General features: G+C 33.2%; 8 protein-coding genes and 1 pseudogene across 11 annotated transcripts; 6 read left to right on the top strand and 3 right to left on the bottom strand.

Moving 5' to 3' along the window:
• On the top strand, window positions 1,429-4,331 carry LOC104749589 (UV radiation resistance-associated gene protein-like). Of its 4 annotated transcripts, none has more exons than XM_010471246.2 (6): window positions 1,429-1,934; window positions 2,238-2,444; window positions 2,792-2,972; window positions 3,167-3,303; window positions 3,501-3,728; window positions 3,834-4,331. In XM_010471246.2, the coding sequence occupies exons 1-6, from the start codon at window positions 1,749-1,751 to the stop codon at window positions 3,951-3,953; spliced, it is 1,059 nt and encodes a 352-aa protein (XP_010469548.1). In that variant the 5' UTR covers window positions 1,429-1,748; the 3' UTR covers window positions 3,954-4,331. The 4 variants fall into 4 exon arrangements, with proteins under 4 accessions (XP_010469548.1, XP_010469549.1, XP_010469550.1 ...); XM_010471247.2 differs by having other exon boundaries at window positions 3,820-3,925; XM_010471248.2 differs by having other exon boundaries at window positions 1,430-1,934; window positions 2,216-2,444.
• LOC104749588 (small ubiquitin-related modifier 5-like) lies at window positions 4,469-5,493 on the top strand. Its single transcript, XM_010471245.2, has 3 exons — window positions 4,469-4,765; window positions 4,990-5,136; window positions 5,211-5,493. Exons 1-3 carry the CDS (start codon window positions 4,652-4,654, stop codon window positions 5,283-5,285), a joined length of 336 nt encoding a protein of 111 aa, XP_010469547.1. The 5' UTR covers window positions 4,469-4,651; the 3' UTR covers window positions 5,286-5,493.
• LOC104749587 (purple acid phosphatase 13-like) lies at window positions 5,669-8,223 on the top strand. Its single transcript, XM_010471244.2, has 6 exons — window positions 5,669-5,968; window positions 6,258-6,822; window positions 6,904-7,124; window positions 7,220-7,410; window positions 7,499-7,771; window positions 7,991-8,223. Exons 1-6 carry the CDS (start codon window positions 5,692-5,694, stop codon window positions 8,105-8,107), a joined length of 1,644 nt encoding a protein of 547 aa, XP_010469546.1. The 5' UTR covers window positions 5,669-5,691; the 3' UTR covers window positions 8,108-8,223.
• LOC104753304 lies at window positions 8,383-11,757 on the bottom strand (annotated as a pseudogene).
• On the top strand, window positions 13,526-13,741 carry LOC109129432. Its single transcript, XM_019237672.1, has one exon. It carries the CDS (start codon window positions 13,526-13,528, stop codon window positions 13,739-13,741), a length of 216 nt encoding a protein of 71 aa, XP_019093217.1.
• LOC104753303 (cysteine proteinase inhibitor 5-like) lies at window positions 17,474-17,821 on the bottom strand. Its single transcript, XM_010475575.1, has one exon. The coding sequence runs from the start codon at window positions 17,819-17,821 to the stop codon at window positions 17,474-17,476; it is 348 nt and encodes a 115-aa protein (XP_010473877.1).
• On the top strand, window positions 18,856-19,056 carry LOC109129678. The gene has a single exon (XM_019238251.1). It carries the CDS (start codon window positions 18,856-18,858, stop codon window positions 19,054-19,056), a length of 201 nt encoding a protein of 66 aa, XP_019093796.1.
• On the top strand, window positions 23,812-24,012 carry LOC109129681. The gene has a single exon (XM_019238253.1). It carries the CDS (start codon window positions 23,812-23,814, stop codon window positions 24,010-24,012), a length of 201 nt encoding a protein of 66 aa, XP_019093798.1.
• LOC104749586 (ubiquitin-conjugating enzyme E2 2-like) lies at window positions 24,208-25,168 on the bottom strand. Its single transcript, XM_010471243.2, has 2 exons — window positions 24,782-25,168; window positions 24,208-24,691 (listed from the first exon to the last, which is right to left on the bottom strand). Exons 1-2 carry the CDS (start codon window positions 25,082-25,084, stop codon window positions 24,452-24,454), a joined length of 543 nt encoding a protein of 180 aa, XP_010469545.1. The 5' UTR covers window positions 25,085-25,168; the 3' UTR covers window positions 24,208-24,451.

Genomic DNA, 25,335 nt, shown 5'->3' with positions numbered 1-25,335 from the left:
CATCATGATGTGTCAAAGACACTTCCACGAATACATTGAGAAATTTAGCATTATTTACTATCAAAAGATTTTGTGACGATTGAAAAAGGTTTTGACGTTTATTGGTCGTCAGAGCAAGCTATTTTGAGATAACAAAAAGACGTGAACATTTTCTCTCCACACAGGATGAGGGCAGAGCCGAGGTTCTCTCTATGGTGGAGAAGGTTGGACACAAGGTTATCTACCCAACAGAGTAAGGTGGAGGAGGTTAGACGCAAGGTTATCTCTCCAAGGGAGGAAGATGGAACCAAGGTTCTCTCCATGATGGAGGAAGTTGGACGCAAGGTTCTCTCCATAAGGGAGAGGGCAGAGCCGAGGTTTTTTCCATGGCGGTCATACATTATTGTGATGATACATCATTGATTAGTATATTATGTTATTTATAAACACATTAAGCCAACTATTTTACTTTCACTTTGGCATAGTTACTATCACGAATACATTGGGAAATTTAACATTAGTTACTATCAAAAGATTTTTTTGTGAAGTTAGAAAATTGTTTTTACTTTCATTGGTTGTCGGAACAAGCCATTTTGAGATAGCAAAAATACGTGAATATATTTTCTCCACATAGGAGGAGGGCAGAGCCGAGGTTCTCCCTATGGTAGAGAAGGTTAGACACAAAGTTATCTCCGCAAGGGAGGAAGGTGGAGGAGAATAGACGCAAGGTTATCTTTCCAAGGGAGAAAGGCGGAGCCAAAGTTCTCTCCATGGTGGAGGAGGTTGGACACAAAGTTCTCTCCATAAGGGATGAAGGCGGAGCTGATGTTTTCTCCATGGTGGTCATACATTATTGTGATGATACATCATTGATTAGTATATTATGTAATATATTTTTTATTCAAAATGTTTTTTGAGCCAACAATTTTAGTAATTAAAAAACTATGCAGAAGTGAAAGTAATATATTTGGCTTAATGTGTTTACATAAACAGTTTCTAGATGGTGATAAAGCATATTTTTGTAACATACAAAAGTACATTTAGGTATAAAAATATATACTTTTAATAGTAACATACATTAAAGATTTGTAAATGGATATAAATCAGTGTATTATAACAAAAATAAAATTTATATATAACATACAACAAATTTTAATAAATTTAATTTCATTTATAAAACTTTAAACCCGCACAGACGGTCTTCATCTAGTTTTATTAAAAAATACTGAGAATTGGTCGAAAATCGAGATAACCGGTAGGAAATGATTGGTTTGGTACAAACAACTGCGGTTAAGAAATCATCATGCCTTTCCACGAGGAAAATCGCACTTTAGTTGGGGCGGATCGAACGGTGTAACCCGCTCTTTAGAAAATACCCACCCGTTTTTAGTAATTCGGGTAATCTCTGACCCGGAAATTTCTCTTTCTCTGTCTCTCTTTCCTAAAGTAACAAACTTTAAATTTTTCTGAAATCAAAATCTGTGTGGACGAATCAATCAACCCTGAGAAGCCTTCTTCAATCCTACGCATCGTTCTCTCATTTCACCGATTTTTTTCTTGCCCTTTTCCTTTGAACCAAATCATCTCCACGTGATCTGATCGGTTTTGTTTTCTTTTTTTTTTTTACAAAATTAGGGTTTTTGTTTATGTTCTAATCCGAATCCCTCAGTTTCAATTAAGATCGGTGATGCAATTCGAAGGCTTGATATGAAAAGATCTGAAGACTTGATGCCACAACTTGCGTTGCGTGGATTCCGAGACAACTGTTGATGGAAAGAGAAACGGAGCCAAGTTTGTCGGAAAATTCGAGAAGAAGCGATCGAGAAGATGTGAAGATTATAGAGTGGGAAGAATTCGACCATGAGCTCACGAGGTTATGGAGTCTTTCTTCTGCTCTGAAGTTAGCCACAGAGAAGAAGCAAATCCTCCAGCCCAAACTTGAGTCTCTTATTCAGGTTTTTTTTCTCTTTACCCTTGTGTTTTCTTTTTGGGCATTGTCTGGTTTTTTTAATTCATTTCTTAGTTCGAAAGTATAGATTTTTATAAGTGGCATTGTCTCAATTTTGACTACTTTGTTGGAAAGCATAGATTTTTATTAGTGGCGCTTAATTGTGTAATTGATGCACTACTTAGCATTTGAGACTTTCGACCGCTCTTTTAGAAGTTTATTGTTAGAAGTTTATTGTTACTGACTTTATCCACTCAATGAGCTTTAATTGATTAGCCCGCGGATTAGCGGGCGGCTAAATTTCGGGCAGGTTAGTACTGAGTCATTGAGGCGCACTAATGAGCTTGAAGAAATGCGTCAGAGGCTGGAAGCAAGAAAATTGCTGGTGGACAAGACATCAGTTGCTTGCAAAGTTACTGAGCAGGATGTTAAAAAGAAAGAGGAGAATCTCAGTACAGAAGTGAGATCTTTACTGGTGGGCGGCACAACTCTTTCCTTCGCGAAAAGCAAATTGCAGGTATTACCTCATTCAATGCAAACTAATCTTCTTAGGAAGACAAATGCATCACTTTGTACATTTTCTATTAGGATCTTGGTTTTAAATTAGTTGTTTCACATGCTTCTTTGTTCCCCTATCTTCCATTGGCCCCATCTTTGTAGTTCATTTTTTCATTTCTATCTGCGTTTCCTGACTTAAGTTTTCTTCATTCAACTGTCTCGTAGCTCTGTTATGAGTAAATGATTTGATGAAAATTGCTTCGAGAAGGCAAACTGATTTTCTGCAGTATTTTCTCCATGCTCTGACCAATTGGTAAATCATTGAATCATAGATACTCAGTTTAGCTTTTTGTGTTTCTGTCATAGGAGTCAAACTGCCAACTAGAAGGTGAAAGTGGTTATGCACATCTAAAGATTGTAACGAATAAGCTGAGGAAAAGGCAGCAGTACATGATATCTCAAGTTTCATTTATATATCCCTTGAAGATTGAGGCTGGACCTTCACAAGACCAAGAACTGGAATCATTTCCAGGTGGCAGTAGATTAGGTCAGTTGTATACTTCGAGTTTAAGAGCTTTTAGAAGTAATAAACTTTTAATGCATGCCTTTATCTTGACTTCATTCAGCCTGGTATTGATATCAGGACTAACTTTGCCTTTGTTGTCGAGTGTTTGACAAAAGTTCTTAATCGCAGCATCTTACCTTCTTGTCATGCTTATTTATTATCTACGGATTTTGTAGTAACTAAGCCTCTGTGTCAAGGATCCGTGAGAATTCTGGGGTTGCCTTTTAGTATGGCCCCGTTTACAAAGATGAGCTTCTTCACCGACAAGAAAGAAGTTCAGAAGTTGGCAACTGCCCTAGGATATGTAGCCCATGTATGTTCCGTTCTCTTTCTTTTTACCCGATTTAAGCATTAAAACTTGCTTTATACTTTGATTTTTTTGTGCAGCCTTAAATCTCTTTGCTTGGTTTTCAGGAATCACTGCTCATGAATTCAAACTAAATTATGTTATATTGGTTTAAAAATTCTTGGTAGAAAAAATACTAATGGCTTCCTGTTTGGGTTTTGCAGGCCGTGTCCCTAATAGCTCCTTACTTGAGAGTGCCTATTCGTTATCCTTTGCGCCTTGGTGGTTCGAAAACATACATTCGAGACTATGCACCTTACATTGAGCCTTCATCATCAGACATGTCTCTAATTTCCACTCTTTCCCAAAATTCTAAATTCGTAGAGTTCCCTCTGTTTCTGGATGGTCAAGATACAACTCGAGCTGCCTATGCTGTCTTTTTATTAAACAAGGTTAGTTAAACAAAGTTTTCGGTATTGTTCCTCTTCCTGATGCTTGAAACAGAACAATGCATAGTTTGCCCCTCCCCTCATCTTATCATAGTTATCATATCACAGAACATTGAGCAACTCTTGAACTTTGTGGGGGAAGATAGTCTAGGACCACGTCAGGTTCTAGCAAACCTGAAGGAGCTGATCCGAATCATCCAATCTCCAGATTATATCAATTATTTATGATAATGATGAAGATATCCATCACTGTTTTGTCCTCACGTAGATCGATCCATTCCGTCTCACACACTGTTTTCTCCTCAAGTCAGACACTTTGTGGAGGTAAAAAGGTCAGATTATTTATTTCGTTAGAGAACTTTTTAGACATGGAACTCTTCTCCTTAGGATGAGACCCATCTCTCTAAGTGTGATGTTTTTTGGTTTGGAGGAGAGACGGGCAATAAACAAAAGCAAGCGTAGTCTATTATACAGTTCTTTTGAAAGTTCTAACAAATGTATTAGTTTTGTTTTTGTTTTTCCTTTTTTTTTTTTTGGTTTTTTTCTTTGTATCATTTCAAATATGTTTGAATTTGTAAGTTAATAATGAGCCTGTTGCATGAGTCAGTACAAATTTCAACGTACTGTTGGAATGTGAATGTGTAACGTGTGAACTGTGAAGTGTGTGAATTGTGATGGGTGATTCAGAGGCAACAAAACACAATAGACCAAGGGTAAGATGGGAAACTTGACAAGTAAAAAAGAAAGAAAATGGACCAATAAGAGCGTTAGACGAGGATTGTACTTTAATGTTCGCTCAATTACTCTTTTTTTACTTTCCATAACTTTCTCACCTCTCCTCTTCTCAACTCCCTTTCCTCTCTCTCTCTCTCTCTTTCTCTCTGGAACCGTTAAAGGTTTAGGTTTGTGTTCTCTCAACAACAACGATGGTGAGCTCCTCAGACACGACGAATACGATCTCTGTTTCTTTTCTATCAAAGAGGTCTCGATCTCCTGAACCACCCCATCAGAAGCTCACTCTCAAGGTCAAGAACCAACAGGTCCGTTCTTTATCTTTTCAACATTATTTTTTTTCCTTTTATTTTTCTTTCCTCTTCATCTGACCAAAATTTACAAAACCCCATCTTTGCTTTTTTTTTTTTGTTTTTGTACAATTTTTTTTTGTATTTTTGGTATTTCCTTCCTTAAAAAACCTCTATATATTGACAAATTTATATAAACGCATTTTTTTTGTTTTTTTGTTTTTTTGGGGGGGATGGAACAGGGATCAGAGGATATATACAAAATTGGAGCTCATGCACATCTAAAGAAACTAATGACTGCTTACTGTCGAAAGAGAAACTTAGAGTACAATACTGTCCGATTCCTCTACAACCATAAACCCATCAAACCACGACAGACTCCTGCTCAGGTCTGGTCTCATATTTTTAAGCTTCTAGAAATTAAGCAGTGTTTTAGTTAATTAAAATATAATAATTTCCACAGCTGAGGATGGAAGAAGAAGATGAGATCTTGTTGGTCATGGAACTAGGTGGTGGCGGTCCTTACACTCCTTGTTGAGATCTCGCCGGAATTTATCCCCCGGGAAAGAAAAAGAAAAGAGAAGAGGCGCTTTTAGGGTTTCTTTAATTAGAATTTTAATTACGACCACTTTGGTTTTTGTTATGTTGAATCTCTAAAGTCTTTGTCTGAAACATTGTTGTCCAGTTGTTCATTTTGATTCGTAATATTTTTAGATTTTGAAGGAAAATTAATTATTACTTTTCTCTCGGTAAAATAATTTGGTCTTAAACTCTAAATCTAAAAACCGGTATATTGACAACGCTTCAACCGGTTGACAACATAAACCGGGAAATAGTTGGAATTGATTTGACGTTCCCGTGAATTAACCAAATTGTATGGTAAAGAGTAAAGACTAAAGAGAGTTATATTATCTTCTTCGCTGCTGCAATAAACAATAACATCTATGTTAAAAATGGTGGTAAAATGTACAATGAAGGTGTCCCTTTTCGTCATTTTGGTTTCCACTGTTACTACTATCAGTGTTCATGGCTTCTCTACGACGCTTGAAGGTCCGTTTAAGCCCGAGACAGCTCCGCTCGACCCGAATCTTAACCCGGTTGCATTCGACTTGCCAGAATCAGACCCGAGTTTCGTACAACCCAATTCAGAGTTTCAGCCTGAACAAATCTCCGTCTCTCTCTCTTACAGCTTTGACTCCGTCTGGATTTCTTGGGTCACAGGTCTTTCTTTTTTGACTCTTCAACTTTTCTTCTTTCTTTATATTTGTTCCCCGTAGATTTGGGTATCTACTAAAAAGGTCGAATCTTTATACTTTAAACATTTCATTACATGAGTTCATTGTCCATAAAGTTGTAATCTTTCTGAGGTAAGATCTGGATCTAACTGTGTTTGTTCCAACATCAAAATTTTTTGTCTTAAAGTTTCATCCTTTAGCTTCCAGAAACTATTTGCTTATATTCTTTCTATTTCTGCATTTGTCAGAACTCTGAACTTGTGTTATTACTACAGGGGAATTCCAAATTGGCGAAGAAGATTCTCTTCCTTTGGATCCTAACTCTGTGCAAAGCATAGTTCAATACCGTGAATTTAATGTCCTTACTAGAAGCAGAAGTGCAACAGGTCATTCTATTGTTTATAACCAACAGTATCCTCCTCAGAATGGTCTCAAGAACTATACTTCAGGCATCATTGACCATGTTCAACTCACAAATCTTAAACCAAGCACATTGTATCGCTATCAATGCGGAGACCCGTCTGTATCAGCGATGAGCAAAGAGTATTACTTCAGGACAATGCCTAAGTCTACATCAGAGAATTACCCTCACAGAATCGTTGTGGCTGGAGACTTAGGTCTTACTTACAACACATCAGCAACTTTGAGAAGTATTCTATCTAACCATCCTGATCTTGTGGTTTTGATTGGAGGATTCAGCTACGCTGACACTTATCTCACGAATAACTCTAAACTACATTGTAGTTCTTGTCAATGTGGACACAATGGGAGCAGTTCTGATTGTGATTCTTGTTATTCTAGTGGAGAAACTTATCAGCCTCGCTGGGATTATTGGGGAAGGTAAATGAAGATGCTTGATTTATGATTGTGAATCCTTTGGTGGTTTTGAACACTAAATTATTGGTGGGGTTTTGATGACAGGTTCATGGAGCCACTCACTGCTAATGTTCCAACCATGATGGTAGCTGGAGATCACGAGATTGAGCTGCAGATCGGTAGTAATTTGACGTTCAGTGCATACAGTTCAAGATTTACATTCCCTTCAAAGGAAAGCGGTTCTTTCTCACCATTATACTATTCTTTCAACGCGGGAGGAGCTCATTTCATAGTGCTCAATTCATATACACCGTATGATAATTCATGTAAAGTTTCTCCAGGTTTTGATTTTGCTTTCTTTTAGGTTAATATTGTGGTTGAAATGTGTTTCTAATTTTGCCTAGTGCCTGTTCTCCGACAGCTGATCAGTATATTTGGCTTGAAAGGGATCTGAGAAACATAGATAGATCAGAAACTCCATGGGTTGTGGCAACTTGGAGTCTTCCTTGGTACAGCACATTCAAAGGGTATTACAGAGAAGCTGAACCCATGAGGTTAATTCTTGAAGACTTGCTCTATAGCTACCGAGTTGATATCATCTTCAATAGTCAGGTAAGATGTTGTTCTGTGGGAGTGTTCATTTGCTTTTGGGGAACATGTTCTTCTTCACACTAACTACATCCCGCAAAACCTGAATTAGGTTGATGCCTATGAGAGGTCAAACCGAGTCTATAACTACGCTTTAGACCAATGTGGTCCGGTTTATATATCAACCGGTGCAGGAGGAGCTGGGAAGCTGGACATTGAGCATGTAGATGACCCAGGAAATTGTCCAGATCCTTCTCAGAACTACTCGTGCAGAGCCAGTGGCTTTAACTTCACGTTAGAGCCTATAAGCGATGAGATTTGTCCGGTTAAGCAGCCAGACTATAGCGCATACAGAGAGAGCAGCTTCGGTTTCGGTATGCTAGAAGTAAGTTACTAGATCTCTCCCTATTCTTTATCGCTTGATGTTCAAGTAACCTACTGAGATTAGTTCCTTGGGGGCATAAGCGTACTTGAATCTATTGACTCTAAATCACATTTTTTGCTTTTTTTACACATGAACTCAGAACCGGTTCTGTTATTTTCTCCGATTGAACCAGTTCCAGTGTGCCAAGGGCCAACCGCTAATACTTTTGGCATTTTGTAGGTGAAGAATGAGACCCATGCATTGTGGAGCTGGAACCGGAATCAAAACGTGTACTATCTCGCCGCAGACATTATATATATTGTACGTCAGCCTGACATATGCCCGGTTTACAACTAAACCAAGTAGTTAGACCGGTAGGTTTTTGTAAAAATTTTACAGTTAACTTTGCCATTCTCATCTGTAACTCAACTTTGGTTAGAAGTTAAAACTAGTACGGATCTGTTCATTCTGAACTCAGAATCAGTTATAGTAGCAATTCGTTTAACACACTTCATGTACGATTCTTTATAACGAAACTTGTGAATGACTTTAAAAAACAATATCTGAAAGCAAAAATACTTTAATAACTTTCCAAACAAGGCAAACTGTTGTAGTCATATTTTAAACTTAATTGTCAAGAGAGTCAAATTCACCAGTACAAACTGTGAAGAACGTCAAAACCTTATCTTGTCCTTTTCACCTATATATAAGAAAGAAAATTCCCACCTCTGGGAATCTCAGATACGTTCGTAAAATAAGATATAAGCTTCAGAACGGAGAACTTCTTCAAAAGAAACACGTCGAACCCAAGCATCGCTTGCGTGATACCATATTGATGCGTTAGGTTCTTTAATATCAGACTCCCTCCTCGCCTTGTCACCTCCTCTAATGTAAGCAACATAATGACCTCCTCTCATTGTCCCTCGATGCTCCACTAACCCGGCCAACCTATAAACCGGCTGGTCTTCTTCGGTCCACCTAAAGAGAGTAATAAAGGACAAGCAGAATTTATGATTGTTCAGACCAAATGTGGTAAACATTAAAGGAAGAGATTATGCTAACTAAGTCTATAGAGAAAATGGGCATTTACCTAGTATTATCCATAAATTGGCTAAGATCGAGGAACTCTTTGAAGTCAACATGGCCACGTGACTTGCTTAGCCTGCCTCGAGCATCTTGACTGAACCTTTTGAGATGTATAGTCAAGACAGGTGGTGCCTTGTTTACAAGTACCCTTTTAGTAGCAGCTCTTTTTACTATCACTTCCTCAGAATCTACTGCCGCCTTGTCTTCCCAGTTTTCACATTCATAGCCATTGGCTAGTTGAGAACTGATGGTTTCTCCACCGAGGATAGGAGTCTCAGTAACATAAGAAGTAATTGGATCTTGCTTTGCATCTGAATCTCCCAGAACTCCATCATCTATAACGTTTTTCTCTTTCTTGCAGTTTAGCAATTCTGTGACTCCGGCTTTATAGTTGTTTTCGACATCTATGCATTCATCAATAGCCGATGCCGTACTAGCTTCAGTTTCATCCACCCATCCATTGCTCAATCCTACTTTAGCTTCTCTCTTTTCTCTCAACCGCTGGAGTTTTAGGTTCTTCGAACAATTCTCACAATGCCAAGCATTGTCTTCTGACAAAATCTCAGGCTTGGTGAACTGAGCCAAACACCCATCTACAGACACTGGTGAATCCGAATCAGCAACAACTTCAGGATCAGAGTCTCTGCTAGCAGCCATAAAATCAACTTCAGAAACTTTAGCTTTAGATGGCGGTCCAAAAACAGGTCTTTCAGGGACGTTATACATTATGCTAATAAAGTCAGCATAATCTCTGTCTTGTTTATTGTCACAGCTCATGAATGATGAATAAGCTTCACCTTTACCAGGCCTAACTGTTTTCTCATTACTGCTGATAGCCATAAAACCCGCTTCAGACACTTCAGATTGTGATTTCGGTCGGTAAAAAGGTCTTTCATATATCTCAAGCTCGTCAAGAAAACTGCGAAAGTGAAAATTATCTATGTCTAGTTCATGGTCACCATTCACGTATGACGAGGAACCTTCACCCTCACTTGCTTGAACTGTTTTATCATTACTGCTGACAGCCACAAAACCAGCTTCAGAAACTTCAGCTTTAGATGGCAATCTGAAAACAGGTCCTTCAGGTATCGCAGGCTCGTCAAAAAAACTGCTAAAGTCAACATAATCTATTTTTGGTTCATGATCACTGCTCACGTTTGACGAGGAACCTTCACCCTCGCTTGCTTGAACTGTTCCATTATTACAGGAGATGCTAGTCTCATCGATTTGTACATGGTGGCCCCTCACATATGATGAAGCCCCACCTTTAACTTCTGCAACTGTGTTATCATCATAGGATATGTCATCTTTATAAGGCATGTACAGAATCTGAGAATCTGCAACCATCAATGGAAGCTCTTCATCAGCCAATAGATTTCCAGATGAAGAACTTTCCCCTAAATCAGGATAACCGCAAATTCGAGCCTCATCATCAATCTCTGAGGAAATCCCACTTAGATCTGTGTCTTCATCAGACTGTGTATCTTCTTCATCTGATACAGCTTCTCGTTTATCACCTTTTTCGGTATCAGGTCCAAGCAAATCCTCCGAAAAGCTATCATGTTTGGTATCAGATTCTGTTGCAATACCAGAGACTTGCATATCATCAAGGCTCATAGCAGAAGGGTTCTCTAAGATGGGAACAATGGAATTGTGATCCGATGCAGGTTTAGCTGACACAACTTCTGAATCTTTGCTGACTCCCCCGTTATTATCAACCTTTTGTTCAGGAGAAAGGGTTTGTTGCTTTTCAGGAGGAGACTTCTTGGACGGAATAGGTAAAGAGAGATCCAGAAAGGGTTCAAACACTTTTGAGGAATGCCCACATTCCAAACAAGAAACAGTGCTCGAAATTTCACCTCCAAATACAGAATCTATGAGAGTAGGTTTCTGATGTGTAAAACTGTCATCATCACTATCAGAATCACAAAGCTTTTGCCTCATTCTGATTCTTCAAAGCTCAAGCCGTCCAACAAATACCTTAGCAACTCGTGACTGTCATGCTGCTGATATCCCCTAAATTGGGGAGCCTGATAACAAACAGAAAAGAATAAGCGTTTTGGATTTATTGCATTCCTGAAAAAGCCTACCTTTGATTTTGTGTCTTCAAATAATTCCTTCAAGGAAGAAACGAGAGGCCCGCCACGAAGCATATCTTCTTTCAAGAAGTGCTCACGTAATTGATCCAAAGAGAGAAGGTTCTGCATTACAGAGTTAAAGAAACATGTGTTCCCAAGGTTAATTAAACCTCTTACAGCATATACATCTCTTGCTTCTCGTGTACCACCAGTGAAACCACCACTTCCTGACCATAAATTTTTAGTTTCGACTGTAGGGGAGGACGTGTTTGAAGATCGTTCTCTAATCAATTCCACAACTTCCAGCAACAAATCTTTCTTCTCACCATTCTCTTCTTTCTCAAAAGAGACAAGTGATTGGCATGGGAAACACCATCTTAACTGAGGATTTTCACACTGAATCACCAAACGGTGACGCGTCAACTTGAAGTGCTGCACAACATGACTCTGAGATCCAGTCGGCAAACCAACATCTCCACAGACGTAATAGCCACATTCCAAGCAAACCCAAATAGCCTTTCTAGCAGAAAAACAAAACCCGTTGTTTCCACTCATGCTCCACTTACTTCCTCCTCTCTTCACGAGCACTCCTTCGTTACATTCTCCACACTTGATATGTTGAGAGGATTCAATCGTTTTCAACAGCTTATCCAAATTAACATATTTATCAAAATGGACACAAGATCTTTTTTCCATCATTGGCCCAACAACCTCCTCAGTTATCACCACGCTTTGCTTAGTTACCATCTGGGCACAGGTTGCAGGCCGTCTCAAATTTGGAGGCTTTTGACCCTGCCCACCATATATCAAAAACTGCGTAAACACCACTATATACAGAACCATGTTAGCTTTAACTATATAAATCAAATCACAGCTTAGCAAATAAACAATGAAGAAGCATTAAATGAAGCCAAACAGAGAGATAAACAGATAAAGCTCGAAACTTTAACCAGAATTCAGATATAGACAAAAAAAAAAAAAAGAAACTCATCCCGCAATTAAATACTATACACCAAAAGCATATATAGTAGTAGGAAACGAGAAAACTAACAGGATCAAACACAACCAATAAGCAAAAACAAGCAAAGTCTCTACACTTACGATAATCGAACAAACACAAGTAAATCAGAGGATTCTTACACACATTACAAAAAAGGTTCGAACTTTTTACGAAATATACACAAAAATTTGCTTCGTATGTCAAAACTATCCAACAAAGACCTCAAAATCCAAAGTTTTCAAAATCTTCTTCCATGGGTCTAAACAACTAAAAAAGTTGAGATTTTTATCAATCTAGACAAATCGAAACGCTAAAGACTTGTAGTCAAGTAGACATTAAACGCAAAAACAGATGCTTTTTGAAACTCTATTCCAAAGCAAAAAAAAAAAAAAAAAANAAAAAGCAGAATCCAGATATTTTACCCTTAAACCCACAAAGTAGAAGATTCAAAGAGGTTTCAGGGGAGAGAAGACGGAAGACGAAACAACGATGTACAAGAGATTAGAGAAACTAACCTAATCTAGGGATTTGTAAAAGATAAAGCTCAAAAGGGTTTGTAACAAGTTCGTTTTCTTTTTTTTGGCCAACGTTGCGAAGGGGACAGAGTTGAAGGGAGTATATTTATATTCCGTATCTTACTCGGACACAGAGAGAGGGAGACGAAGCGAGCCCCAATATTCACAAGGGGGATAATAGGGACAAGAACTAACCAAAAAAATAATAATTATCTTCAGTAAGTAAAAAATTTAGAGTAGAAAATTACGAAAGTTAAAAAAAAAAAAATTGTTAGTATTTATGAGATGTAATTATTAGTTTATAGCATTAATACATATATATTGATGCCGGAGAAAAAATATACTAATATTTACTTAGAAAAAAGGAAATCAAATTTACTTTATAAAAACTAAAAGGTAAGGAATCTATATCTCATAATTATGTTTACATATATCTCAGAGTTTTAATACATATAGAGTTGTAATGAGAATATTTATATATATATATATATATATATTAAAATAAATCTTCAAAATTGTAATACTAAGAATGATGAACATTTAAGGGTGAAGTTATCAGATTACTATATGGTAGAGGATTATATATTCACAAGAACGATGCAAGAGTAAAATCATAAACAAGTGGAATGTGATTTAGGGGAATAAGTTTTTGTTTTTTGTTTTCGGTCAACAAGCAATAATACTATATAAAATAGAATTATTGCGTCATTTTTCGAATAAACTTCCATCGCTGATCAGTTCATATACTCTACATTTAAATGATGAATTATTGGAACTTGGAAAGATTAAAAACCTAAAAACTTTGATTTTTTTTTTGTTAATTCGTGTCATCATTTTGTTGTTATTTTTTTTATAACAAATATCTAATATATGTTACTGTTTCAACTAACAACAATAATTACAATTGTAAAAACAAAAATTCTCGTTGGAACTGCATAACTAAGGAACCCGCCAGAACAAATAACCATATTTAGTAAACCCCATCAACTATTTATATAAAGCACCAAATTCGAATTCTAAAGAGAATTGATAAATAATAAAAACTAAGTGAAATCCATTTAGTTTACTTTGTTCTTTTTCATAAAATACATTAGTTATGTTGAAGAAAATATCGGTTTTGTACCTTGTTCTACTAATTATTTTTTCTTTTGAGGCGGTTACAATCAAAATGGAGATAGTTATATCAAATGATGCTATGCGTGTAAATCATGCATGGGGATGTTCTCCAAAATATCCTCAGTTTTGCCAGAAAACTAAGGTAAATCAATATACGATACCAATCTCAAAGAACATTGAAGCTTCACAGGGTTGAACTTTTTTAGAGATAAAAACAACGATTCGGAGTAATAACATATATCAAAAGATCTCAAAAACAAAACGTATTACGGAGAAGAAAAAGGCGGAAAAGATGTATTAAGATATCTTTATTGTATTTAATTATTGTCATATATACATATATTACTTTTATTGTATTCTATATATACATATTTTACTTTTATTTAATTATATGGTAAGAGATGTGTAATTTTTCCACCAAAACATAAAGAAAAGTGTGATTTGATTATTCTAATTTTACATTTCTGTAAAACAATACAGTCCGCGCGCCATCATTGATGGACTCATCATGGACACGAGTCGCACGATCAAGAATCTATATTTATATGGTTATATACATACGCAAAAATTATATTGTGTGTTTTTATAGTTACTAGGTTTTGAATGCATGATATGCTTGAATTTATTAGATATATTTTTATGAAAATTATATATGATTGATGACAGTAATAAAATATTATTTTATAACAAATTAAATTAGTATTATTATTTTGGAAAAAAATGGTTAATTACATGAAGTATAAGTGAATACATGGTCACACATACTAATTATATTATTGTATACTCAACTACACGAAGTATATATATTATATGGTTACATGCATGAACTATATGACGTCATGTGTTCAACACCATAGACATACAATCTGGTACACTGATTGATTAATTCTGGTGAAGATCGGTGTTGACTCCGGCGTTGACCAAAAAAAATTCTAAAATTAAAAATTAAAAATAGAAATTATTATATTAAATCATTTATGGTTTTTATTAATTAAAAAATATTCTATTCAATATCTAATTATTTTTTATATATTTCCTAAATATATTTTAAATGTAAACTAGAGAACCCAAACCTTAAAAAAATTTCTAAAAATTAATTTAACATATTGTAATTGTGTTAAAAAGAGTAAAAATGAAAATGTTCATATGTTAAAAGTAAATATTGTGAATTTTTTTTGTTGTTGTTTATATGTTAATTCAATATCTAAAGATATTTTTAAATATATTTCCTAAATATATCCTAAATGTAATATAGAGAACCCAAACCTTAAAAAAAAATTCTAAAAATTAATTTAACATATTGTAATTATGTAAAAGAGAGTAAAAATGAAAATGTCATATACTCAATATTTTGCATATTATTTTCTAATGAAAGTAATTGAATTTGATTTTATTGATTTTGTAGTAATTAAATAATCTGATTATGGGAGATTTATATATATATATATATCTTGAAAATAATTATAAATTGTTTTTATATCTTGAAAATCATTATAAATGATTTTATATCTTGAAGATTATTATAAATGATTTTTTTATTTTGAAAATAATTATAAATGATTTTTATTTAACTATTTACTTTAGCTTGAAAAATAAAAAGTAATTAATTATAAGATTGAATATATTAGAGATATATAAAAAAATATTTGGATATTGAATAGAAAATTTCTTTTAATCATGAAAATCCATAAATAATTTACTACAATAATTTTTTTTTTAATTTAGATTTTTTTTTTAAGTGTTGGTCAACGCCGGAGTCAACGTTGGTCTTTGCCGGAGTCAACATCGGTCTTTGCCGGAGTCAACATCGGTCTTTGCCAGAGTCAACATTGGTCTTCGCCGGAGTCAATTGACCGGTGTACTGAATTATATGTCTATGATGTTACCACATAACGTCATATAGTTCATGCATGTGGCTATGTAATACATATACTTTATGTAGTTGAATATACAATAGTATATTTGACATGTGTGACCATGTATTCACCAATAGTTCGTGTAGCTAGCCATCTTTTTTCCTATCATTTTCATTGTCAAAATTTATGGTAATTTTCATTGTTACTTTTACCAGTTGGTTCTTCGTTATACTCTTTTTTTTCTTCTTCCTCGTCAACTTTTCACATTCTTCCACTGAAAAACTTTTTTTTAAGACAACCACACAACTTGTTAACCCATCAAACTCTAAGAACAAAATTATTTCTTTTCTCATAAAATTTGTGAAATTCATGAAGAGCAGCATATTCAACACATGCATCCAATTATTAATAATTTTATCCATATGCTTATTTTGTTTTAGATCCACACGTTTACAATCTTCTCCAACCAAAATCCTTACTTGGTTTATAATATTTTAAAAACATAATAAAATATACTAATAATAATTTATTTAATATGAATCATATGATATATAGAAATATGAGTACACTATAAGAACATATTAATTATAAATAAATAATATCAATTATATTATATCATCAAATAATATCAACTGTATCATATTCTCAAATAATCGTAACCGTATATAACCATAACCGCTTGAACCGGAACCGTATTTAAACGTAACCGTTTATTAAACGGTTATAGTTAAGGTTAAACAAAATTTCTAACCACAACCGATGGTTAATAAACCATAACCGTGACAACCATAACACTGGTCATGCCTATGTATAGCTAATAAAACATGTGTGTTTGTCGTCCATCTTTCTTCTTTAAATTCCAAAACTTGACTCAAACATCAAATCAAGGTCTTGCGATGTCAATCCTTCTTCCTTAGACCCAAAAATAAAAAAATAATGAAAGAATATCAACTCATCTATAAAATCATACACAAAAATATGTTTTATAGCTCATAAGAAATAAAAAGCACAAACGTAGATAACTAAGATAATTTATGTTTTACATCAATATCTATAGTATTTTAAATTTTTAAAAGGTTTTGAAATATAAAATTTAAACCTTTTAAAAAGTTTCAATATTTATAATATTTTAAACTTTTAAAATTTAAAAATTATAATATTTAAAAACTTTTTAAAAGCTAAGAACTTTTAAAAGTTTCAATATTTATAATATTAAAACTTTTAAAATTTTTAAATATTATAATATATTTTTTTGAAACTTTTTAAAGTTTTAATTTGATTAAATAAAAAACTGGATCAAACCGAATATACTTTTAAACTTGGACGCCTGATAAATCAAGTTTTCCTGCTCATTCGTTGTTGGAAGCATATTAATCTTATTTATACTGGTTCTTAACCATTGTCTAAAAATTTTCTAGCAGATGTGGGATATTGTGCATAGTTCTTTTATTTCCATAAATTTAAAATTTTCCTTTTTCTAAAATTTTTTGGAAATTTAAAAAATGTTAATGAATGACATGTCAAATCATGATTGCTTGTTTAAAATAATTCTTAATATAGAAAATTCTTGAGATTTTAAAATATGTTAATTAGTGAAGTGTCTAATCACAATTAGAGGTTTACAATCTTATGTCCTTTAGGAGCTTATAGCTCATATCTTTTATTAGTATAGATGTTTTTTTGTTAATTAAGAACATATATTATACGCGGGGGTTTAAAGTTTAAATGTTAAAATATCAAAGATATTAACACAAACTACTACTTAAGTAATCTGTTTATGAAGTCATAATCCTAATTAATATACTAGATGGTACTGATATAGACAATACCGTTTGTATGTGTAATTTTTATTTTAAATGAATTTTTATGTTTTGAATAAATTATCATTACAGTTAAAAATAGAAAATTAGCATGACCAACAGTAGAATTAACTAGAGTTGCCCATACATGATACTTGATATTTGAAAACCAGATAATACAGAAATGAACATTTCTCTTTATATTTTTAACTTCTTCGATATATTTAAAAGATATAAATAGGCTACATGTAAACTAGTCAAAGGAAGCGACCACTAATTAACAACGACTGGGTCGAAGGAAGTGAGATTCATTGATTTCAGCCACGGCTTCTCCAAAACTACCGCCACGTAGTTTTTGCTGACGTCGCTGCCATTAACCTCGAGCAGAAGCCGGTAATTCACACCAGAGACTACTTGTGACTCACCGCGAACAACTTTCACGAAACTCAATCTGGATCTGGTCAGTTTGTCGTACTCGGAGACCGCGAATTGACCTATCTCGACAACGTGAGGATCCTTAGCGTCTTTGATGGGAGTCCAGCTGCCGAGCGCCACCACCACAATTACGTGAAGAGGGAGGAGGACGAGGGAGAGAATAAGAAGGAAGATTATCTTATTCATATTGTTGTGTAAGGAAACTGTGAGAGCTTTTTTTTTTTGCTAAATAACTGTGAGAGGCTGAGAGGTTTTGAGGGGCTTTTATAGTAGAGTGACTTCCAGATTTCTTGCAAGTTATTGAATTGAAACCTTGAATAACATAAGTGAGGCAAGTTATTAATTGAAACCTTGACTAAAATTTTTGGAATAAAAAATAGTTTTCTATCACAAAATTTAAAAAATAGAAAACAATATTAGTTCGTGAAAACCAAATAATTTCATTTCGTACAAATTACAAAATACAAACTTCAAACGCAAACGAAAGGTTATTCTTCTATTGTCGTCTGCCTTTTACATAAGGTACAATTAATGAGTGGGTTTTGTACCTTTGTTTAAATGTATAAAATCATTATATTACCACAACACTAAAATGCAAAAAAAAAAAAAAAAAAAAAAAAAAAAGGAAGAAAGGGATACAGTGACAGGACTGTGAAAGAGGTCTCAATAAATGACAAAACGGNACTTGTTGTTGATCAATATCAATAGTATATTTTACTTTGAAAATAAACTTTTTGTTGATCAATATCATACTACGAAGAACAAACCAACTAATTGTATGAGTTAAGAAAACTAATAAAAACATAATTTGGCTGTAACTGGCACAGCTAGCAATATTGTTTTTGTAAACGATCTGATAAACAAAGTATAATTCAGTCTTTTTTTTTTCTCATTAAAGTGTTTCAGTTTTTCTTCAGCTGTTTATCGAGTCGTTTGTTGCAAACTTGCGATGATAACAAAATCTTTAATAAAACTTTCGATATCTCTTAAGACGTGAAACTAATACTATAGGAAGAAAATAGTAAAATAACAGTATCGATATTTTAGAAGGATACACCAAATCTGTGTGCTAAAAAAAGAAAGGAACATAACAATATTGTCTCCCATCTCCTATATTATTTAAAGCTTCATAATCCCTTCAACAACACAACAACAAAAATCCAATCCTTTAATAAATAAATTTTAGCCTTTTTATTTTCTTGATTCACAAAAAAAAAGACATGGGTATGACTAAGAAATTAATGAAGGCTATAATTATGTATGTAACTCTTATTATGGTGTTCTTCACGTTTGCAACATTCAAGACCAATGCACAGGAAATAATAATAAGCTATGACGCTCTCGGTCAAGATCATGCATGGGGATGTAGTCCAAAGTATCCGAATTTACCAGCTTGTCAGAAAGAAAGGGTCAATCCCTAGGTTATCCGAAGTGTTTATACTTTATATCTCTTTCTGTTTGGTTGTTTTACGCCCTGAGTCTTTTCATTAAAATTTATGGTGGTGTTAATGTTAAGTCAAAGTTATCGGATAAGTGGTTTTTAGTATGTATATTTATGTGTCATATGTACATGTTTTATTATAAAGTAATTTAAAAGTATCACCAAGTACAACGTGTAATGCTGTATTTGATAAACGACCAAGAAAATTATTTATAATGTTCTTTGATCGAATTCGCTTTAATCAGTTCAAACACGTTTATATTGGACGAAAAAGAAAATACTTATATTTCTTAATGTTCTTCGGTTAATCCCATTCACATATCTGAATTGCTTACTGTAAAAAACTAAATTGACGAAAAACCAAAAACTGAAGTCATTGCAGTAGGAATTATTTTTACCGGGGTTGAAAACATAACTAAAATTTTTAAAAAACATAAATATAAAACATTTTATAAAACCATTGTACGAGTTTTCTTATCCTGAAATTAGAATCTATACAAAGAAAACAAAAAAAAGATTGTTTCGACTAGTTCTAATGATATAATTACAAATCGATTGAATTTTGTATCCTCAACTAAATCTTTCCTTTCCAAAACTTTCTCATTGTTTCCTGCATTTTCCTGAAAATAATTTTTTTTTACAAATAATAAATTTCTAATAACTTAAAAGTGTAAATCAAAACTAGTCAAGCTAATAAGCTATCAAAAGCAATGGCCATCGCAAAAATACTAGAATCTACATTTGCTTGCTTGCATTAGAACCAAAAAAAACTTGAAATCTACATAAACAATAATTAACAGCTCATGGCAAATATTAGATACTAATTTTGTAATTTTGATTGGGAAAATTAGTATTTTTATGAATTTTATCCAATTTTCAATATAGATATATGTAAATATATAATTATATGAAATATATTCTTAGAAGAAGATCAAAAAAAACAAAAGTTGATATGAAAATTTGACTTACTTGAAGACAAGGACTCGATGAGGAAGAGGAACAGAGGAAGTTGAAGTGGGCCACTAAAAATAAAGTCTACCAAATATATATCTTTTTTTTCTTTTTTTACGTGGATGGAATAAGATGATTGAAAGTTGAAACTAATATATGTATCACTAATTTTTTTTTAATTAATGAGGAGTCAATTGACTCCACACCCTTCAACGTGGATCCGCCCTTGAGTCATTGTTAATCAATAATTCACATATCTGAATTGCTTACTGTAAAAAACTAAATTGACGAAAAACCAAAAACTGAAGTCATTGTTAATCAATAATTGCAATATATAGATCCATCAACTTATAAAATCTATATTAACATTTTCCCAACAGTTTTGTCAAAGTGGTATTGAAGTTTGAAGGTATTTACAATCAATGCCATAATCATTAAAACATTTTTCAAAAAATTGAAAGATAAAATCAAAATATCCAAAAATAAGGTAGGTGAATTAAATATTCTCCTATCAATCCAGTATAAAGTTTCTAAATGATCTCTACCTCCTAGCCTAATAATATGCAAAACTAAACAAAATATGAGTTTAGCTCACCTTTCCCAAGTATCATCTTTATGTGTATTACTTCCATAAATATAAATTCTATATTCCATAACATAAGGTTTTTGTAATGCAAATATTTAAAGCCTAATCGCGGCGGAAGACACTATACTGGCAAATTTATATTTGTGAAGGTCATGCTTGGGATGGGCGCTCGGTTTTTCGGTTTGGTTTCGGTTCAGTTTTTTTGGTTTACAGTTTTTTAGGTTTTATAAAAATGGAACCATAAAAAAACCATATGTAATTCGATTTGGTTACGGTTCGGTTTTTTCGGTTTATGGTTTTTCGGTTTCATCTGAAATGAAACCATATAAAAACCATATGTATCACAATTTGGTTCGGTTTCGGTTTGATTCTGGTTTTTAACGGTTATTTCATGCTTTTAAAAAATAAATAATTGATAAATAACTAAAAATAAGCATAAAAGTAATTATGAATATATATAGGTTAGGGAATAGAGACTTCGGTTAAGATTTTGTAATTCGATAGGTTAATAGGACATCAATAATTAAAGCCCAATAAAGAAAAATTTATTGATATTGTTATACAATATAAATTTATAAGCTTGAAAAAACTAATTAGTAATTATACCTAATTATCCTAAATTTTTATAAAAAACTAAAAAAAACTTTCGGTTTTACGGTTTTTAACCAGACCAAACCTAAACCAAATGGTTAATTAAAATGAAAACCAAACGGATTTTTAGATTTAACCATAACCAAACCAAACCATTTATTTCGGTTTGGTTCGGTTCGGTTTTTCGGATTTTGGTTTTTTTTCCCACCCCTAGTCATGCATTTAAAGTATGAAGTTAACTATCTTTTAACTTCTAATTATAGATTTTCTTTATATACAAATGTAGTAGTAAATTATCGATTTAGTATGAAGTTAAATCTTATGTTACCTATTTTAGTCTAAAATTTTAATGTTATTATCTATATAGATAATTAATTTTTATTAAAGGTTTAAAATATATTATTTAATAAATTTAAATTATTATGCAACGGGTTATGATTGATATTCTTATAAATTTAAAATGTCAATAATCCATCGCTATGCTACAACCATCGGTTTTATATACTAAAACATAATAATTTTCTAAAGATATAATTTATATAGAAAATATAGGTCTACGGTGTACCGTTGAAAGACGGTCCTCACAATTAAATCTATCGAGATTACGGATTTTAGCAAAGTACGTCTGCGGTTGGCGGATTGTTCCGAAAACTAAAAATATATGATTAAAATAAATATATTATATATAAATAATATTTTTACATAGTTATGTATATATTATATGTGATAATGTGAGGAAATTTTATGTATACCAATTAAGATATTTACAAAATATCAATATTATAAGTTATTTATAATTTTTTTTTCTTTGTCATTAAATTGTTAAAAAATAATTAATATAAAATTTAGGTCGGTAACATGCTTAGGCATAACTTTAACAACTGCGGTCTTAGTGGGTTGACCCGCTGCAGTCCAAAAAAAAAAGAAATGTGGATCAACGTGTTTGACACCTCCATATACATGATTATTATAAACAAACAGATACAACTTAATAATATAAAAATATATTAATACTATAAATTAATTTATAACAAAAATAAATTATTGTGTTGAATACCGCAAATTAAATTGTAGAGTTAACAATCAAAATACAACTATACAAACTTAAACATCAAATAAAACATATAAAATTAACTAGCAATTACAACTTGAAATTTAATGAAAGAAATAATCCCGCAGTACACGGGAGGTTAAAATCTGGTAGAAACTTAAAACTTAATATCGGACTAATCATCCCTTTAATTTACACAGTCCATTCTCGCGCAACTTTCACGTAATCATTCCGGTCTTCCCGGTATAGTCTCGCCGCATGATTGCTAACCAAAAACGGTTCAACTTGGGTTCGATAAAATCCAACATATAGAAAGCAGTACCACATAGATGGTCAACGCCGATGACCATTATGATCTCAATTTGTCAACAAAAAATTCTCCTTTTTTTCGCTTATATTAGGATGAAAAATCTAGACACAATCAATAAAATAAAAAATAAAAGTAAACCGGAAAACCAAACATTACCGAACGATTACTTAAACCGGTAATCTAATATTTTGTTACCTTGGTCTTGAATGTGATTTTAGGTGGTTCAAAAGGATATTGGGTTGGGATGAGAACAAGGACGGCGAAGGTAACCAAGATCTTACGTGGGCCTTCAGGATGTGATCTTCTTCTTGAAATTCATTCTACAACCTTTTCACCGATGATTTTGAGACGGTGGCCGGAGATATTTTATCGGATTTCCTGGAGGTAAAGAATTTACGAACTTTTAAGTCTCGGAAAAAAATCATTTTGTAATATTTTTTTCTCCTCTATTTGTAATCTGTGTTTGAAAGAGAGAGTAACGGAGAGAGACTATGTTTTGCGCTAGATTATTGTAATTTTCCGCTGTTCGTTACTTCTCATATTTAATTTTATGTGTTTTATATATATAGTGTTTTGTCGAATCATTGCAAGAACTTTGAAGAGTTTTAAGAACACAATATAATGATGTATACGTTGAATGTTATTAACTTATTATTCTTCTACTGTCATCTGCCATTTACGTACGTTACAATTAACGAGTGAGTTTTGTTTAATTGAATAAAATTAAATCATTATATTAATAAAAGAAATTTGTTGTTGATTCCACGTCAATTATATTCATATCATATTACGAAGAACAAACTAACTAATTGTACGAGTTAAGAAAACCAATCAAAACATAATTTAGCTTGTAGTTGGCACAGCTAGCATATACTGTTTTTGTATCGGATAAGCAAAGTATAATTCTGTCTTTTTTTTTTCGTTAATTCTTCATCAGTTTATCGAGTAGCTAGTTTGTTGCAAACTTGCGATGATAAAAAAACCTTTAATAAAACTTTTAAGACGTGAAACTAAATTTTTAATCACTTAAGGAAGAAAATAGTAAGATAACAATATCAATATTTGAGAAGGATACACCAAATCTGTATGCTAAAAGAGGAAAGAAACATAACAATATTGTCTCTCATCTCCTGTATTATTTAAAGCTTCATAATCATCCATGTGTCCCTTACACAACAACAAAAATCCAATCTTTTAATATATAAATTCGAGTCCTTTAAAAAAAAAAAAATATATATATATATATATGAGTATATCTAAGAAATTAATGAAGGCTATAATTATGTATGTGACTCTTATTATGGTGTTCTTCACGTTTGCAACACTCAAGACCAATGCACAAGATATAATAATAAGTTATGACGCTCTCGGTCAAGATCATGCATGGGGATGTAGTCCAAAGTATCCTAATTTACCAGCTTGTCAGAAACAAAAGGTCAATCCCTAGTTTCAAACAATGGAGTTTAATCCGAAGTGTGTTTATATTTTTATGGTGTTAATGTGATGAGTGATCATTAATATGTATATGTATGTGTCATATATACATAAAGTTTTTATTAATATGAAATAAAAAGTATCACCAAGTACAAACACGTTAATGCTGGACGAGAAAGAAACACTCATATTTCGAAATTTTCTTCAGTTAGTCGCATCAATTGAATTGCTTACTCTATATAAAAAGCAATTAATTTTCAACAAGGTTTAGCAGCTCTTTAGTAAAGAGTCTTTACGTCCTTGAATACTAAATACATATATTAGTAATTAATCCAGTTTCTTGGTATCACACAACCTTACAGGCTTACACGACACTAAACTGACGAGAAACCAAAAACAGTAGTCATATATATGGATCCATCAACTAATAAAATATATAAATTAACTTAAGATCAAACTAATCCCCCCTTTGCGTACTTCACAGTCCATTCTCGTGCAACTTTCACGTAAGCATTCCGGTCTTTCCGGTACAGTCTCGCGGCATGATTCCTAACCAAAAACGGTTCAACCGGGTCCGATAAAATCGAACATATAGAAAGCAGTACCACATTGATGGTCAACGCGGATGACCACCCTGATCTCAATATATCAACAAAGATTTCTCCTCTTTGGCTTATATTAGGATGAAAAATCTGGACGCAGTAAAAAAAAAACGAAATTTTAAACCGGAAACCAAAAATTACCTAGCTATTACTTAAACCGGTTATCTGATTTTTGGTTACCTTGGTCTTGAATGTGATTTTGGGTGGTTCAAAAGGATATTGTGTTGGGATGTGAACGGAGAGGGCGAACACTCCTTTTTCATAAGGGCACCCCGGCGGGCCGTTGATGGTAGCTTCCCACCGGAAAACATTTTCCGGCGAAGGTAACCAAGAGCTTACGTGGGCCTTTAGGATGTAATCTTCTTCTTGAAATTCGTTCCACAATCTTTTCTCCGATAATTTTGAGACGGTGGCCGGAGATATTTTACCGGAGTTCCTGGAGGTAAAGAATCTACCAAACTTTAAGCCTCGGAAACAAATCATTTTCTTATCCTCTGTGTTTGAGAGATTAAACTTAAAGAGAAACGGATCAGAGAGAGACTATATATGTTTTGCTAGATTATAGTAATATTCCTCTCTTTGTTACTTGAGCTGATATTTATATTTTTCTTGAGTATTTCTTTTATTTACTTATACGACAGAAATTTACAAATGTATAATATAGTGCTTTGTCGAATCATGCATTTACAACAACTTTAAAGAGTTTTAAGAAAACAATGATGTATACGTTGAAT

This window comes from Camelina sativa, chromosome 16 (assembly GCF_000633955.1).
Source record: "Camelina sativa cultivar DH55 chromosome 16, Cs, whole genome shotgun sequence".
Taxonomy (NCBI): Eukaryota; Viridiplantae; Streptophyta; class Magnoliopsida; order Brassicales; family Brassicaceae; genus Camelina; species Camelina sativa.
This window is presented reverse-complemented; position numbering and strand designations above follow the sequence as displayed.

What these genes read in the sequence shown, in the direction of transcription:
- LOC109129681 (XM_019238253.1), top strand. Translation starts at nt 23,812, where the DNA reads ATGAGTATATCTAAGAAATTAATGAAGGCTATAATTATGTATGTGACT.
- LOC104749589 (XM_010471246.2), top strand. Translation starts at nt 1,749, where the DNA reads ATGGAAAGAGAAACGGAGCCAAGTTTGTCGGAAAATTCGAGAAGAAGC. An exon ending in TCGCGAAAAGCAAATTGCAG is followed by an intron (nt 2,445 to 2,791) that starts GTATTACCTCAT and finishes TTTCTGTCATAG; the next exon opens with GAGTCAAACTGCCAACTAGA. An exon ending in CCCTAGGATATGTAGCCCAT is followed by an intron (nt 3,304 to 3,500) that starts GTATGTTCCGTT and finishes TGGGTTTTGCAG; the next exon opens with GCCGTGTCCCTAATAGCTCC.
- LOC104749587 (XM_010471244.2), top strand. Translation starts at nt 5,692, where the DNA reads ATGTTAAAAATGGTGGTAAAATGTACAATGAAGGTGTCCCTTTTCGTC. An exon ending in CTGGATTTCTTGGGTCACAG is followed by an intron (nt 5,969 to 6,257) that starts GTCTTTCTTTTT and finishes TTATTACTACAG; the next exon opens with GGGAATTCCAAATTGGCGAA. An exon ending in ATATCATCTTCAATAGTCAG is followed by an intron (nt 7,411 to 7,498) that starts GTAAGATGTTGT and finishes AACCTGAATTAG; the next exon opens with GTTGATGCCTATGAGAGGTC.
- LOC104749586 (XM_010471243.2), bottom strand. Translation starts at nt 25,084, where the DNA reads ATGATTTGTTTCCGAGGCTTAAAGTTTGGTAGATTCTTTACCTCCAGG. An exon ending in AAATCACATTCAAGACCAAG is followed by an intron (nt 24,692 to 24,781) that starts GTAACCAAAAAT and finishes TACTGCGTCCAG; the next exon opens with ATTTTTCATCCTAATATAAG.
- LOC104749588 (XM_010471245.2), top strand. Translation starts at nt 4,652, where the DNA reads ATGGTGAGCTCCTCAGACACGACGAATACGATCTCTGTTTCTTTTCTA. An exon ending in TCAAGGTCAAGAACCAACAG is followed by an intron (nt 4,766 to 4,989) that starts GTCCGTTCTTTA and finishes GGGATGGAACAG; the next exon opens with GGATCAGAGGATATATACAA. An exon ending in CACGACAGACTCCTGCTCAG is followed by an intron (nt 5,137 to 5,210) that starts GTCTGGTCTCAT and finishes TAATTTCCACAG; the next exon opens with CTGAGGATGGAAGAAGAAGA.
- LOC104753303 (XM_010475575.1), bottom strand. Translation starts at nt 17,821, where the DNA reads ATGAATAAGATAATCTTCCTTCTTATTCTCTCCCTCGTCCTCCTCCCT.
- LOC109129432 (XM_019237672.1), top strand. Translation starts at nt 13,526, where the DNA reads ATGTTGAAGAAAATATCGGTTTTGTACCTTGTTCTACTAATTATTTTT.
- LOC109129678 (XM_019238251.1), top strand. Translation starts at nt 18,856, where the DNA reads ATGGGTATGACTAAGAAATTAATGAAGGCTATAATTATGTATGTAACT.